The sequence below is a fragment of the Taeniopygia guttata genome, chromosome 28 (genome assembly GCF_048771995.1).
Source record: "Taeniopygia guttata chromosome 28, bTaeGut7.mat, whole genome shotgun sequence".
Classification (NCBI taxonomy): domain Eukaryota; kingdom Metazoa; phylum Chordata; class Aves; order Passeriformes; family Estrildidae; genus Taeniopygia; species Taeniopygia guttata.
In genome coordinates this window covers 4,912,478-4,929,154 of record NC_133053.1, presented here as the reverse complement: position 1 = coordinate 4,929,154, position 16,677 = coordinate 4,912,478, and the positions used below count along the sequence as shown (strand labels likewise).

The 16,677-nt window shown below is 50.9% G+C and overlaps 1 protein-coding gene across 7 annotated transcripts in view; it reads left to right on the top strand.

Annotated features, from left to right (window-relative positions):
- PIP5K1C (phosphatidylinositol-4-phosphate 5-kinase type 1 gamma) overlaps positions 1–16,677 on the top strand; it is a 50,355-nt gene that overhangs the window by 31,026 nt on the left and 2,652 nt on the right. Inside the window, exons 6-18 of one of the 7 annotated variants that reach the window (XM_030257039.4) lie at positions 926–1,078; positions 3,568–3,867; positions 4,372–4,577; positions 5,675–5,758; positions 6,263–6,311; positions 7,216–7,300; positions 8,021–8,182; positions 8,342–8,371; positions 9,096–9,237; positions 9,508–9,540; positions 11,853–11,957; positions 12,205–12,337; positions 16,410–16,493. In XM_030257039.4, the coding sequence (XP_030112899.1) occupies positions 926–1,078; positions 3,568–3,867; positions 4,372–4,577; positions 5,675–5,758; positions 6,263–6,311; positions 7,216–7,300; positions 8,021–8,182; positions 8,342–8,371; positions 9,096–9,237; positions 9,508–9,540; positions 11,853–11,957; positions 12,205–12,337; positions 16,410–16,493 (1,566 nt within the window). Of the gene's footprint in view, positions 1–925; positions 1,079–3,567; positions 3,868–4,371; positions 4,578–5,674; positions 5,759–6,262; positions 6,312–7,215; positions 7,301–8,020; positions 8,183–8,341; positions 8,372–9,095; positions 9,238–9,507; positions 9,541–11,852; positions 11,958–12,204; positions 12,338–12,798; positions 13,072–16,409; positions 16,494–16,677 lie in introns of those variants that run through there. The other 6 variants (XM_030257040.4, XM_030257043.4, XM_030257042.4 and 3 more) reach the window with 6 other exon arrangements.

Genomic DNA, 16,677 nt, shown 5'->3' with positions numbered 1-16,677 from the left:
TGATCACCTCCCTCTCCCCATCTCACCTCTCACTGGGCAGTTCTGTGATCCTGCCCTGAACCCGCCTGACCCCTGCACTGTCTGGGTGGGCACTGAGCTAAAAAGTGTATCTGCCTGCTTTACTTTCTCCTTTTTTTCCTCTGCTGCTGGGCAGGTCCTTATTTGAGGACCTGCTGTTTGTGTCCTGATGACCAGATGTGCTCTCCCAGTTCAGGTCCCAGTGCAGAACTCTTTGCTGTGCTTGAGGAGGGCTCATCTCTTTCGATTGCACACCTGGGATAAGACTTGTCATGTGTTTTTAGCAGGACTGATGGAGCGAGGTGTGGCTGTAAAAATAGAGCCAGGTTGGATGGAGCTTGGAGCAACCTAGTCTTGTGGAAGGTGTCCCTGCCCAAGTATGGAATGAGATGAGCTTTAAGGTCATTTCCAGCCCAAACCATTCTGGGATTCTGTGAATCAGGCACTGACTTTTGCAGGGAAGAAGGGAGCACAAGGCCAGGGGAGGCTGCTGAGAACAGGCTGTGTGTTGTGTTCCCTCCAGCACAGTGATATGTGGTTCCCTGAGCAGGCTGTGGTGTCTCCTGGAATCTCTGTGCTCAAAGAGCCTGAATGTGATACGTGCGTGCAGGCACAATGGGAACTGATAAGATGTCATTATGAAGGCTGGATGTTCCTGAAAGCAGATGATTTGTTGGATACTGAGCACTTGGGATGCTCTGAACTGTAATCTTAGTCTCTAATTATAAATTGACCATCAGTTTGGTTGCTGAGACCAAACCTATAATGAAAATAGTTCTCACTTAAGCTTTGCTACCCCTTAATCTCCCAGGGAGACGACATGATAGGGAAAGCCCTTGAGGGCACAGAACTCAAATCTGCAATAACTGGGGGATAGAACATCACCTTCTTTTCTTTTTCTCGGCAGTATTCGTTATGTAACGAGCCTCTGATCGAACTGTCCAACCCTGGGGCCAGCGGCTCCCTCTTCTATGTCACCAGCGACGATGAATTCATCATCAAAACTGTGATGCACAAGGAAGCTGAATTCCTGCAGAAGCTCCTTCCTGGATACTACATGGTGTGTATCACCCAGGACCTCGAACCCAGCTCAGCTTTGTCATGGCAGGGCATGTCCTCCACCTGGGTGTCTTGTGGCCTGCCCCTCACACCAGGGACAGTGTTAACAGCATGTCATTAAGCCAGTCCCAGAAGCACAAATCCTACTGATCATTTGCAAACTCTGTGGGTAAACATGAGGCAGATAATTGTGCTGTAGTTTGGAGGCATTTATGGCCTCAGAATGGCTTCCCAGCTGCGTGCTTCTGAGTGTCGTTTTCCCAGAACTAGTTCATTCCTCTTCACTTGGAAGTGTGCATCTGCCCCAGCCTGCATTTGAGGATGGTTTCTGATTGCAGTCATAGAATAGGAAAACTCTTAAGGTTGGAAAAGACCACCAAGATCATCAGGTACAGCCTTCAACTCAGCACCATGATGGTCGCCACTAAACCTTGTCCTCAAATACCACACCCACACATTATTTGAATGCTTCCAGGAATGGTGACTCCATCACTGCCCTGGACAGCCTGTTCTAATCCTTTACAACCCTTTCCATGAAGAAATTTCCCCTAATATCCAGCCCAAACCTCCCCTGGCACAACTTGAGGCCATTTCCTTTCATCCTTTCCCTTGTTCCTTGAGAGCAGAGCCTGACCCCCACCTGGCTGCATCTTCCTGTCAGGGACTTGGGGAGAGCAAAAGGTCCCCCCTGAGCCTCCTTTTCTCCAGGCAATAATGCAACCACCCTGGTTTTGTGGGGAAAGCACTGCTGTCCCTGAATCTCTCCCATTCCTGCTGTTTGACCATTACTTTGAGGATTGTCCTGACTCCCACTGGCAGCAATTCTAAGCTGCAGGCCCCCAAGGTACCAGCCAGCTTTGCATATCAGTCTGGCTAGGCGGGATATTGAGACCCAGAGACTTGCATTGGGTCAAGTAAATTGGACCCAAACTTGCTGTTTTGGTGTAAAAACCAGGAGCTGGTCTCACTGCACAACTGTGCTGGAGGCTCCAGATTTATGGATGAGGACTCTTGACATTCAGTTACGGCCAGGGATTTGTTTGTTGTGAAGATGCCAGGGAGAAGGTGATGAGAAGCAATGCTGCTGCCCCATCTGTGTGCCTGGTGCTTTGGGGTTATGTGATCCTACACTGGTTCTGTGAAAATCCTTTCTTTGCTCAATATTTACTGGGGAAAATTTACCAAGAGAGGCAGGTTATGGGATGTCTGTGTGTTAGTGACAGCCAGGCCAGGAAGAAATTCTTCCCTGTGAAGATGGGGGCACAGGTTGCTCAGAGCAGCTGTGGTTGCTTCATCCCTGGGAGTGTTCCAGCCAGTTTGGACTGGGGCTTGGAGCACCCTGGGACAGTGGAAGGTGTCCCTGCCCATGACACAGGTGAAACCAAATGGTCTTTACAGTCCCTTCCAACCCAGACCATCCTGGGTTTCTGTAAATCACTTGCTTTTGCAGATGACACTCACATTCCTGGACAGGATGAGTTTTCTTGGAAAGCACTGCCTGTTGCCTAATGTTTATAGTAAATCAGGTGTGGAGTTTTGAGTGGGAATGGAGTTGCACTGTTAATCCTGCCATCATCAGTCAGTGAATTAAACAGAACTTACCTGTCTGATGCAGAGTTCTGAGTGACTTGTTGCAGCTTTCCACTGTCTGTGGGTTCTTTGGTGCTACCCCTGATCACCCTGCTGCTCCTGGGAAACCACTCATATCAAAGGAGTCAGGGAAAGGAAGCAGGGTGGACTCATCCTGAGTTACTTCAAAGCTGTTTCCATATACCTGCCTCTATTACTTTTGGCACTCTCCAAGAGGGCTCACTGCTGTGCCTGGGTGAGCTGAGGGGATGAAATTTTAATACAGTCAGGTTTCTGCTGTCTGTCAGAACCTGTCAGGTCTGTCTTTCCTGCCACAGCATGCAGAGAAGTTCTGTTTCCTTCCCAAATGTGCCCAAAGCTGAACAAGCAAATCCTGCCTGTCATGTCATTCCTAATTATTCTGCAGGCTAAAAAAAGGAGATGACAGCAGAACAGGATATCCGTGCTTTCTGGTTGACTGCTTTATAAAGCGACTCTGCAACAGGAGGAAAACATTTATGTTGTTTTGTTTAAAAAATAACCCTGTCCGTGTTTTATTCTGGGCTGGAGAACGGCTCTTGATTCTGACATGGTGGAGAGATAAAGAGAGCTGTTATTTTTAAGCTTGAAGTTCCCACTTACTGTGTTTACTTCTCTCTCAGTTTGGTTTCCTTTTTTTAGCTGCTGTACTTGGGGAAAGCAGGGGATTTCTGGACTTGGTTATTTGCCCAGAGAGTGCTGAACATCTCAGTCCCTGTATTTTCAGGTCCTAAAGCCACTGAAATGCAGGACTTTGTCAAAAGCATACACTGAGCTCCTGTTAAGTTTCTAGTCCAACTGTTGCCATGTTTTGTGGTGAACACAGCAGGAATTTTCAGCTCAAATGACCCTTCTCCATGCTTCTTTCCACCCTTGCTACAGAATCTGAACCAGAACCCCCGGACACTGCTGCCCAAGTTTTATGGACTGTACTGTGTGCAGTCCGGGGGCAAAAACATCCGCGTGGTCGTGATGAACAACATCCTGCCTCGAGTGGTGAAAATGCACCTGAAATTCGACCTCAAAGGTTCAACCTACAAACGCCGGGCATCCAAGAAGGAAAAAGAAAAGTCCAGCCCTACATACAAGGATCTGGACTTCATCCAAGACATGCCTGAGGGCCTGATGTTGGATGCAGACACCTTCAGTGCTTTGGTGAAGACGTTGCAGCGAGACTGTCTGGTAAGGAGGGGGCAGCTCAGGGACAGGGTAGGGAACTCCCGGGCATGAGGAAGAGCAATTCCCAATTGAGAACCTTGCTAATCTGCTGACCCCAGAGTAGGATCAATCCTTTCCCCTGCCCTTTTCCCTGAAAGCCAAGCAGTAGAGTTGGATCTCATGGCAGCCTCTGAGGACTGAGGCTGTGCTCCTTTGCCTGGTGCATCACACTTCGGCAGCCTGCTCCCCTTGTAGCTGCTTTGCTGGAGCATTTTCCCAATCACTGTGCAGCGGATACAGTGGTGTTGTTTGCAAGCCTTCAGGCCTTTGCTGTGATTGTGGGATGGCCAAACTCTGTGCAGTCAAGCCCAGAGATGACTTGGTTTAGAAACTTTCAGGCTCTGTCAAATGAGTTGATAGTGGGGATGTGGATGGGATGCTTTGCTTTGATTCCACACTTTGGGGACTGTATTTCTGATGCTGGCTTGATATTTTGTCTTTGTTCTTGAACTCAATATTAACCTGTAGGTATTAGAAAGCTTTAAAATCATGGACTACAGCCTCCTGCTTGGGGTTCATAACATAGACCAGCACGAGCGGGAGCAGCTGTCGGAGGGAGCACACAGCACGTCGGATGAGAAGCGCCCCGTGGGCCAGAAGGCCCTGTACTCCACAGCCATGGAGTCCATCCAGGGAGGGGCTGCCCGGGGGGAGTCCATAGACACAGATGACACGTAGGTGAAACCTGGGCTGGCTCGTGCTGCTGGGAGGGGCACAGGTGCAAATCCCTCACGAGGCCAACAGAACTGTTGAAGGGAGCAGCTCTCCTGGGGTTTTGGTAGTGCTGCCATTGTGGTGGGAAAGGGGGAAGCTGGGGTGGGAAGTAGTTCTGTAAGGCTCTGGCCTCACAGCAGTCTCTTGTTTTAGGCCAGGCTGTAGATTGTCAGCTTGTATAACAGCCTCTAAACATCCACCCATTCCCTGGGGAGGAGACACTAGCTCAGTTCTAGCTCAGCACCCAAATACTGGAGCAGAAGTAGGGATCAGCCTGTCCCTAGGAGCTTGGAGTTCTCCATCATTCCTACCTCTGGAATCCCTGGCAGTTCCCTGAGGCCATCCCAGTGGGGTTAGCAGACAGCAGTGTAGCCAAGTGCTGGAGTCACTGCTGGAGCTGGAGGCTGGGGGTTGCCCCAAGCCTGTGCTGTGCTTGACCTGGGATGCTGCCTGGCTCTTGGGCCAGGGAATGGTGGAGTTTGCTGCTTGCTGCTGTCTGAAACAGCAAGCAGCTGTTTGATGGAGGGTCAGTCCTGAGAGCTGAGATAACACTGTGGTGTTTCCAGTCCTTCAGGCAGCATCAATAATTGCAGCAGCAGCCTGAAGGAGTGTCTGGCACTCCTGTGCTTTGGTTGTGTGCTGGTGCCAATGGCTGCTGCACTTTGGCAGGATGGCACTAGTGTGGATGGGACTGGGAATATCTTTGTCCTCAAGGATTTACTGCCCTAATGGCAGACAGCTCTTGCTGACCTGATAAATAACCTGATCCCCAGAATAAAATAGGCAGGAGGAAACTCCAGCGTTTTTTCTGGCCCAGGCAGAGCTGTGCCACACGATGCAGGTTCTGTCATGACAGTGGTGTTTGGCCATGCAGGCAATGACCCTGGGACACCCGAGGTCAGGTCAGTCAGTGACTCCTGTGGTTGTGCAGAAAGTGGTTTTAGAATGTGTCTGACACCACACCAGAACCCCTTAGCACAGCTGCTGTTGCCCTTCCCCAGAGCTTGGGTGTTACTGAGCTGAGGCTGCACTTGCTGAAGTTCTGCTTTACCTGCAGGATGGGAGGGATCCCAGCAGTCAATGGCAAAGGAGAGCGTCTCCTGCTGCACGTAGGAATCATAGATATCCTGCAGTCATACAGGTAGGTAACCTGGCAGTGTGTGTTGGTTTTGCATCTAATTGATATTTGGTGAGGAGAGAAACCACCACGAAGTTTGTCTTTTCTAGCTGATAACATCTCTTTTAGTACCAAGTGAAAGCAGGGGGCATGTTCTCTCCTGGAGACTGTGAGGATGAGTAAATGTGGCTGCCCCAAGCTGGCTGTTGGTTTCCATCATGTCCTTAGAACAGCTGGGGACACACAGACCTTTGTCCAGGATGATGAGCTGCTCATAAAGAAGTCGTTTCCCACCTCAGTGTGGGAAGCATATCTCTAGGAGTGGAAGGGTCACCTCTTCCAGCCCAGCTCCTCCTTTCCTGTGGTGTTCCCAGGCAGTCCTGACCTCCTGAGGGAGATGCTGGAGAAAGCTCAGTCCTGGTGACATTGGCAGCTCAGGGATCTCACCTATAGGGTATGACAGGGGGTTGGTACAGAGTGCATGCCTGAATCCGTATCTTTATTTCTCTCTCCACTTCTTGGAATTAGGTTCATCAAGAAGTTAGAACACACCTGGAAGGCCCTTGTCCATGATGGGGTGAGTGCCTGTGCAGAGGCAGGAGTTGTCCAAGCCTTGCAGGATTACTTGGTGGCTATTTCTGGAGCCTGACCTGGCACAGCTGCAGCTGATGCAAGGAGCAGTACTTGCCCCCCATTCCTGCTCAGGAGGGTGGTGCCATTTATTCCCAGCCAGGTTTTCTTGCTCAGTCCAGCTCCTCACATGTTGAGTGGTTGTGCTCACAGCTTTCCTCCCTTGCTCCTGTCTCCCATGACATCAGGAGCCCTGTGCTGTTCTCTCTGGTGACTGGCTGTTTGCACCTCAGCAAGCTCTCTGCCAGCAAATCCCTTTCCATGTTTCCATGCTGGCTTCATTCCTGCAGCAGCCAGGTGTGTGTTTCTGAAAGAACAACCTTGGATGTGGAAACCATTTTTCAGCCTTGCATTTCCTGGCTTCCCTTAAAGTAGCAAAGAAAATGTGGAGATGCCAAGTCATGGAAGCGCAGTCAAACATCAGAAGCAGAAAGAGCTTCAGTTTTACTATGCTAAACAAGAACATTTGAAATGTTTGGAGACCCTTGGCTGAATTTGGGTATCTGTGTGACATGCAAAGGTATCCAGGTTTGATTGGAATGGCAGCCAGCAAAGCCAGAAGAAATTTCATGTATGCAATCAGGCCAGCGTTTAAAAAAAATCCAGGAAGTCTACAAAGGACTAAAATCACCAAAATCCATTATAAAATCACAGCAAGAATATAATCAAATGCAATCAGAGGCAATGCTTCAGGGTTATTTATAGCATTAATTAGAGTGTTTCAGTTAAGCCTTTCCATTTTAAGGCTCTGTCAGTGCTAAATGTTGGAATAAAAAAGACTGTTGGTTCTTACAGAAATTCTGCCTTGAGGGATCATTTTAAAATTAAACAATTGCTCCTTGCTGTTGTAGGACACAGTGTCAGTACACAGACCCAGCTTTTATGCAGAGAGATTCTTCAAATTCATGACCAACACAGTGTTTCGAAAGAATTCCTGTAAGTACCAAGTTCAGGGGTTGCTGTGCTCTGAGATTTTACCTTGGCCTTGCTGTTGCAGGCTTCACAAGGAGTCTGGGGTGGAGCCTGAGCAGGATTTTGCAGTGGTACAGTTGTGAAAGCTGGGGGTGTACAGCCTGGAGAAGGCTCTTAGGAGACTTTGGAGCTCCTTCCAGTGCTTAAAGGGGGCTTAGAAAAAGGAGGGGGAAGGATGTTTTATACAGGCAGATAGTGACAGGCAAGGGGCAATTGTTTTGAGCAGTCAGGGTTAGATTAGAAGTTAGGAAATCTGAGGGTGGGGAGGCCCTGGTACAGGTTGCCCAGAGCAGCTGTGGCTGCCCCATGCCTGGAAGTGTCCAAGGCCGGGTTGGACAGGGCTTGCAGCAACCTGTCTAGTTGCTGGGCTCTGTCTCATTGCATGGGCTCTAGTGCCTATGTCCCTGCCCACAGAGGGGATGGAATGAGATGGGTTTTTAAGGTCCTTTCCAACCCAAAACATTCCATGTTACGGAGCAAAGCTGAGAACTGCAGAGCCCTCAGATTGTCACAGCTTGCCTTGGTTTGCTCAGGCTCTCACCCAATCCATGCAGCTGACCTGGGTTCAGTCCAGAAGGGATGTGTGTGAGGGCAGAGCCTCTCCTTGTGAAGGGAGAGATGCCTTTGGTGTGCCAGTAGCTGGTGGTGGTACTTTGACCTTCTCTGCCTGGCTCCCTCCCCCAGCCCTGAAGTCGTCCCCCTCGAAGAAAGGGCGCAGTGCCTTGCTGGCCGTGAAGACAGCGGGTCCCACGGCGGCATTCTCAGCCAGCCAGCTGGCCTCCGACAAGGACGACACCCAGTACGACCTGCGGGCGGCCAGGAGCTACCCCACGCTCGATGATGAAGGTGACAGCCACCCTCAGGGCATTGCCTCTGTGGTTACCCTCTCTTTCCTAGCAGTTCTTTAGGATCCTCCCTTGTTCTCATCAAGTTCCCCACTGTGCACCAACTGCAGATCTTTCCTCATGGATAGCTCTTCATTGCATGTCTTGCTGTGCTTTGCAGGTGCTAAACCTAACCAGGACAGGGAAGAAGGTAAGAGTGCATTGTTTTGTCGCAGCACCAGCAGGTACTTGATGCAACAGCTCTGCATCAAAGGAGATCAACGTTGTGGGGTTCTGCAGTAAAAATGGTCGCCTGCATCACTGCTGCAAGACATTACTGGTGCCAAGGGGCACCATAAGCCGTAGCCCAAAGCCAACAGAAAGTTGCATTTTCTACTCTTTAAGAAAACGATTTTGCGGGGTGTGATGGGAACTGCAGCACTCCAATGACAGTGTTTGGGCAGTTATAACAGGCAGGATCTTGCCACTGGAAAACAGAGGAACGGCCTGGTTCTATGCTACCTTTCCTTCACTTCCATCTGGCTGCATTTACAGCTCTTCCAGTGCATGGGTGTTGGAGTGCTCCCTGTGCAAAGCACTGAACACTCAGTTCATCTCTTAATTCACTTGGATATTTATCCCTGGTGATCCAAGCCTTTAATCCATCTTTGGTCACCAGTGAGAAATCTTCACTGGCATTCTGTTCCCTGCCTGTTGTGCTGGAAGTGGTGCTGACTGGCTCTCTCCAGATCTTTGGGAGAGGCTGTCATGACCCAACTAAACTTCTGCCTGTCTGTGGTTTGAGTGCCCAGTCCCAGTGCGGGTGTGCAGGTTCATGGTGGAACAGCCTCGCATGAGGCTGGTGTAGGTGAAGTGTTGGTGTTTGACTTAATCATCTCTTCTTCCTGCCTCTCCCCTGCCCTGCTGTGGGCCAGCAGGCAGGCCAGACCTGCTCCCTTGCACTCCTCCTTCCTTTGAAGAAGCTACCACAGCCTCCATAGCCACAACACTATCGTCAACATCTCTCTCTGTTCCCGAGCGATCCCCCTCGGAGACCTCTGAGCAGCCCAGGTACAGGTGAGGAGACTTCCCTGCTCCCACTGCTGTCGAGTGGCTGCTGTTGCTCTCCCTGCTGCAGATCCGCACTCCTGAATGCTAATGACCGATTTTAATTAAATCTCTCCTGGGAGCAAGCAGACACAGCTTTGATGGGATTAATTATTGCTGGAAGAAGTGTCAGCTGTTAAGTAGAGCATCTCCCTCATGGGATGTGGAGGTAGATATAGGGATAGTGCAGGATTTCTGGCTTAAATTGCTCCTCCAAACTCTTCTGTTTTTTTTCCACAGGAGGCGTACACACTCCTCAGGGCAGGATGGCAGGTGAGAAATGGGTCTCCTGTCTTCTTGTCTCGTATTCTCTCTGCTGCACTGAGACCTCATGTTTATCCCTGCGCAAAGGTCGCTTAGAGGGCTGAGTGGGAATTTCAGCAGCTCCAGGATTTTGGCATGGATGCTGAGCTGTTTCTGCAATCAGATGATCCCCACTTCTTACACAGAATTTTCCTTGCAAAGTGTATCTCTTAGTGCTTTGAAAATACCAATTATTTGATAGGAAAGGGGACAACAGTGTTGTCCAAATTTACCCACCCACCCAGCACTAGAGTCAAGGAAGGTCTTCTAAGTTCCTTTAAGCAAGGAAGTGAGCCCTGACAGCAGGAACATTCCTCCTCTGAGCATCTGCTTGTGGCCTGGGCAAAGGGAAAGGGCTTTGCCTTTGTGAGGCACTGAGCACCCTCAGTCCCCTCAGAAGTAGCTTCCAGTGTTTTCAGAAATCTGTGAGGCTTTTCCCCTCCTGTGGTGTCTCAGAGCCAAGGGTAAAGTAGGACAGAAATGCTGTACTGCAGAGAGGTGTCTGATTTTAGAGGCTCTTACCATTAAATTATTGTGCATTATTGTGGAATTATTTTGCATCAGTAAAAATTACCCCAGGATTTGCACGAGGAGCCAGCGGATGCTGCTGGCTCTGCCCTCGCTTTCAAGGACATTGTGTAGGTGTGATAGGCTTTGAAATGACATCAGAGACTCAGTCCTAGGATGTGCCATAGCCAGAGGAGATTGACAGGCTGATGTCCTCTCTCCCTGCAATGTTTGGAGCTTGGAAGGAAAGGCCTTTGGAAGATGAGGGTTTGCCCCATGTTACAGGCATCTGCTGTTGTTCTGAGCTTTGAGTGATTTGCTGAGTTCAGTTGACAAGCACTGTGAAAAAATCCCTTTCTATGGTATTTCCTAATGAAAATACCTCTGGATGATGCATGTTGCTGAATCCTGGTAAATTCCTATCCCTGGAGGACAGGGACCCACTCACTGTGAGAAGTGTCAGGGACTTATGAAGCACCTCATATCCTGCAGAATCCAGTATTAGAAATTACTGAAAACTGGAGACTTGCACCCAGGCCTCAGTGGTGGGGCCCATAAGCCAAATGCAGTGATTTCATCCAAAACAGTTCAGGCTCAATGGTACCTCCAGGAGGGAGGGAGCTGCTGTAGTGTGTGACTGCTCATCCAGAAATAGGTCAGGTGAATCAGAGTGACCTGGGAGCGCTCAGGGAGCTCAGTGGCTTGGTCAGAGTAGATCTGTCTGTCACAGATTTGCCAGAGCTACACTGACTGTCTGCAGGTGTGCCCACCTTTGCTGTTTTTTGCCTAATTTGTCCCTTTCTAATGCCAGTGCCTCCATGTGCCCTTCCTGGGAGAGTAGGGACCTGTGCACTTGTGGAGCTCTCTGGGATCCCCTGGTAAAAACCAGGCAGACACGAATTTATTAAAGCAAGAATTTACATTCCCGTGCTGAGATGGTAAAAACCTTACCCAGTTTGCTCAAGAATGTGTCATGCCTCTGGTTATTCTGGTCTGCTGGGGAATTCAGTCCAGGTTTGAAGTCCAGCCCTGTGAGGAAGAGTGTAGCAAATTCCATGCATGGAGCTGGACAGAAGTGTTGCCCACTGGCCCCAGCTCTGGTCAGAGCCAGCCTGGAGCAGGGCAATGCTGTCAGTGAACCCAGAGCTCAGCCCTTCTCTGACAGCTGCCCCTCAGCTGGGCAGTGCAGCCAGCCTGCTAGCACAAGTAATTACTTTAATAGCATGAGGTATTAAAGTGAAGATTGTCAGAAACAGTTCCAGAGTCTGCAGATAAATCTGATCTCAACCCTGGAGCAGCTTTGGTGTGCTGAGTCTTCGAAGAGGTCAGAGGCTCTGGCCTGGTGCCAGGCTAACTCTGGAAAGAAGTTTTCCCTGGAGGCCAGTTCTTTGCTCCCATGCTCCATCTGACACAGCCCATCTTTCCTGCTGCACTGCTGTTTAACTCCTTTTCTCTCGTCCTCTTTTCCCACCTTTTCCCACTTTTTTATTCCTGAATGCTGCAATCTTCCAGAACTGACTCTTTTTCCTGGGAGTTTTGGTTATCCATATCCTCAGTCCTGGGAGGTGTGAGTGCTCCCTCTGAGCTGAAATCAGCCACTGAGTCTGTTCTGGTAGACCAGTGCCATGATAGCAGCAGCAGCAGTTGTGTGCTGGGGCAGAGCTGCACAAGAGGCTTGGCTGGCTCTGGACTGATTCAGGCCAATCTAAAATTGAGGGCTATGTGTAACTCATGTCCAGCTGAGTCTTTGGACCTGTCTCCCCTTTGGTTTCCAGGTCACACGAGGAGGTGCGAGTCCAGGAGGAGGTTCAGCAAATCAGTGTCGAGCTGGAGCCCAAGTGTGACGTTGAGATTGTAGCTCCTGAAGAAGAAGTCAAAGAGTGAGTGTTTATAGAGTGTTGAGCAGAGCCCATACAGTGGGTTTTGAGCTATGGCTGCTTGTGCTGGAGGCTTTGCTGGAGCTATGGGTTTTTGGTGGCGCTGAGCACAGTACTGACCTGCCCTGCCCTGACGTGACCCTTCAGGATGTGATAGCACAGCATCTTCAGAAGCTCCTCTAACAAACCCATTTTACTTCCTCCTGTCCTGACTTCAGTGACTAGACTGTCATTTCTTTCCCTTCTGCAGAGAGGCAGCTTCTTCAGCCTGTGCCATTGTCACATCCACAGCCACCGTAGAGGTGGAGACGGCCAGCCAGGCCTCGGAGCCAGCCAGCCAGGCCTCGGATGAAGACGATGTGCCAGTCACAGACATATACTTTGTAAGAGACCTTCTCCACCTGACCCTTGGGGGGTGATGGGAAGGGTTGGACACGGCTGTCAGTATCCATCCCACGCAGTCGGGTGGGCAGTGGCTGCCCTGCACCACCTTGGTGTGGAGCACCTTGAGACCACGGTGCTGGGTGGGTTTTTGAATGCAGGGAACTGGATTAAACTTGGAGAACTCAGAACAGCATCTAGTGGGGCTCACACAGGTGGCACTCCTGCTGTGGATGTAGCTGTAGCTGTGTGGCTCTACTTCCAAGCACAAGTGTTTATCTGGGCCAGCACATTTGCTCCTGTGACAAGCCAAGGTGATGTGGGTGCAACAGAGAGGTTCATCCTTCCTCAGCCAGAGATCTTGGCTGCTCTCCTGACACAAACATGGCCTAGACCCAGAGAGAGGTGGTTGCAGAGGGTGACCTTGGGCTCTGGTGAACTCCGGCTTTTCCTTTCCCTGCAGGCTGCATTAGGTGATGCAGTGGGAGTCTAGTGCTGAGCCAGGGAGTAAGTTGTGGTTGGCAGCAGAGTGCCGTGAAGCCTGGCGCTGGTCCTCACTCAGCTCTCACAATGGCTGAGCAACTTCTGCAGACCAGAGAAGAAGTTTTTTAGCAACATATACCTGTCCCATGGATTCCCAGAGCACAGCTGAGTGCCTGTCCTGTGAGAGCTGAGCTCTCGTGCCTGGGCACTGGAACCCTCATTAAAAGAGGTGCCTGGCTCCTCGCTGCTCTGACTCGTTTCTGTTGGTTCTGTGGTGCTGGACACAACCTGAGCCCATGCATTGGGCTCCTTTCTAAACTAAAATGCAGCATTGGCCTTTCGCTGGGCTCTTGTGACCCTGCTGCAGAGCTGCTCACTCATTGCCAAGTCACTCTGAGGCTTGTGGGAGCTGTGGAAGGAATCAGCCCTGTTTTACAGCTTGTTTGGGGTTGGATGCATGCTGTTCCAAATGCAAACGGCTCCTCTAACACTGCCCCCTCTTTGCCTGTGGATGGCAGCTGTGTGCAGGCAGATCCTGCCTGCTGCCCTGGCAAGTGTCTTCTAGTGAGGGTCAGCTGCTCTTCCTCCCTGTCCCTGGGCATATGAACTGCCCACAGCTTGAGGGACACCTCTGTCCAAGAGAAAATTCTGCAGAGTGTGTTCACAGTGTGACTGACTGCTCATCAGCATTTCATACTTCATCTGAGTCTGAGTTTTGCATTAAATGTGTGTCGTGTGCTGTGGAGTGTTTATCACTGCTGGGATGAAGGGAAAAGCTGATCTGAGTTCCCATGGGTGCACTCCTTGGAAAACCACTTGAGCTGGAGCTCAGGTGAGGCTGCACGCGTGCGCTCAAGTAGCACCACAGCTGCTCCTGCAGGAGTGCTCAGGGGCAGTGGTGGGTGAAGGGATGGTGTGTGTGCAGAGGAGGATTTGGCCAGTCTCAGGAGGCTGTGATCTGATGACTGGAAGTCTGCTCCTGGAGAGCACTTCATTCTCCTGTTTATCCCCAGGGAATTAAAGTGCAGAGTTGTGGCAGGGCATGGGCGCCGCTCTTCCCTGCACGGCTTTCCCACCTGCTCACTGTTCAGGCCTGGAGTTGCCCAACCCCTTGTTTTTTGCTTTCTCTTTCATCCTCTCTTTCACATCACCCTTTTTCTCCTCTGTTTCCTTTCTCACCTCACTTGTCCTGGGGCCACTCAGTTCACAGATGGGAGGTACTGGATTTATTCTCCCCGCCAGCGCAGACTCCGAACTACCTCGCATTCCTCTGGGATTGTAAGTGACCACTCCAGCACAACACGTAGGGGAGCAGAGCTGCAGCTTTGAAACACTGGGGCCAGCATCCCATTTCTCTCAACAGCTGGGGCTCTGGATTGAGTGGGCATTAGGAACCAGCCCAGCAGAAATTGAAGTGACACCAGTGGATCTCCTTGTAGAATCTGAGAGAATAATGAGTTCTGTCCCTTTTCTGCAGACTGGTGACACAGCTCCTACCCTGGGATGGGCTGTAGTGTCACCCCACCCTTGTGAAAACTGAGAGCAGTGAGGCCCTGGCACAGGTTACCCAGAGAACTTGTGGTTGTCCTCTCTCTGGAAATGTCCAAGGTCAGACTGGATGGGCTTGAAGCAGCCTGGGATAGTGGAAGATGTCCCTGCCTGTGGCAAGGGGGGATATTAGGTGATCTTCCAACCCAAACTGTTCTGTGATTCTTAGTCCAGATCTGGCCAGAGAGGCAATGGGTCCTCTATAGGTGATGCAAGCTCAGCTCCCTCAGCCCAGGAAGAGGGTTTTAAAGGCACTATTAAGATGTTTTGAAGGTTCTGAAACTCCAATAGCACACAGAACTGTTTTGGCTTGTGGGGAGCAGCTCATAAACTAAATGAGGCAGGAGCTGGTGCTGAGTTAGGGCTGGTTTCAGCTCTCCAGCCCTTCTCAGCATCACCAGTGTGCTCCCTCCTTACTGAAGGTGTTCTATGAGCAGGGAGGATTTTCCTTTTCAAAAGATGCAGGGAGGCATTTGAGCATTTAGGGGCTGAATCTAGAGCTGAGATTGTTCTGGAGTTTAGCATTTACCTTCTCATGCTTTGGGAGAGCTGCTGTCCCCAGGGTGTGGTGGCAGTGCTGCCAGAGCCTCGCTGGTGCAGCCTGGTGCTCCCATTTAAGTTACAGGCAGGGTGCATGGGGAAGCAGGGGCAGGAATGTGCCTCTGGCTGTTGCTGATTGGCATGAGGAAGGTGCTACTGGGCAAACAGGCAACACCTCCTGCAGCCCCTCCTGCCCCCAGCTGGGTTTGGCTGCTCTGGCACCAAGCAATGGGTGCTCCTTTATCTCCCACAGCTCCCTGCATGCATCAAAGCTCCTAAAAGGCTCTCAAAGAGACTGGCTGGAGCATGTGATTCAGTCAGGATGGATGAACCTTCATGAATGAAAAAGGATGTGGGACAAGTTTGATGTGGTGGGAAGGTTTCCTGTACCTCTGACAGAGCCCTGTGAGAAGCTCCAGACAGGGGCTTCTCAGCCTTCCTCCCAGCAATCTCTACTAATGGAGCTGCAGTTACTGGGGGCTTCAGCATGTGGAGCCCAGTGCTTCAAAGCTTCTCTGGCTTCTTGTAGTTCCTTGTACATTGTAGACTGTCATGCTCAGTTCCTGGGCTGGGAACACTTCAGGCTTCTTCCCAACACCCAGTTCTGCTTCTCTTCCTTTGCAATGCCAGGCTGGGTCAAAGGAGGAGTTTCTTATCTGTGGGAGCTCCTCTGGAGACAAAAGAGCCTATTTGCAGTGTAAATGGGGCCCCACTAGGAACACTGGAAGCAGAGACCAGCCCTTGAATCTGTGCTGTGTAGGCAGCAGAGTGTGTCTTGTCACAGCAATGCCCAGTGCTAGGTAACTTTCCCTCAAGGCACACCTCCTTCCCCTCATTCTTTCCAGGGTCCAGTTGTGTTTTGCCTTCTGTGTTGTACTTGTTCCCATCACTCCACTGTCCCCAAGATCTCAGCAATAATTGTTTCCTTTCTGTGGCCACCATGCTCCATGGTCTCACCCCAGCTCTGCTGCCTTCTGCAGAGAAGGAGGAACGCATAACAAACAAATCCAGTTTCCCTGTAAAAGCCCTCCTGGACATCGGTTTGTAGCTTGCACAGGGCTCTGGAAATGGAAGGGTGAGAGCTGATAGCAGGTAGCAGGAAAACAGAGCTGTCACTACTCTTAGGTAAGTCACTTCCCAAATCTCTCCGTTTCTCTGGAGCCGGGATGATGCCATGGCCAGAAGCTGAGGTTTCCCTGACATCTCAAAAGCTCTAAAACTCTGTCCCTACAAGAGGAGAGGGTGTGCCACCCCCACTGCAGCTGGCACAGGTCCCGTGTCCCAGTTGGCAGGGAGCCAGTACGTGCTGAGGATGAGGAGGGCTCCTCTGCTGAGAGTTGGCTCTGGGCTCAGTGCTCTCCCTCCACGTGGACAGCTGTTCTTACTGTATTGTTTCCTGCTCTTTTTATTTTCTCCTTTTATTTTTTCCTCTTCTCTCCTTTGCTCCCTGCTCTGCTGCTGCTCTCCCTGCATTCTCCCTGCCGTCTCTGGCCACTCTGGCAGCCGACAGACGAGAGGAGTTGGGTTTACTCCCCGCTCCACTATAGCACTCAGCTCCACTCTGTCTCCGATGAGGAGAGCGATACAGTAAGTGTCCAACAGCCGTGTGCCGGGTGCCCGCTGGGTCGAGGTCGGAGTTTTTGCTCCCTCTGCAAGGTCAGCTTGGCCTCTGGCAGCGTGGGGCTCATGCATGGCTGCAGCAGAGCCCAGCTGCCTCTCAGGTCAGCTCTGTGCTGGCAGAGCCCTGGCCTGCTCAGCAAGGGCTGTGGCT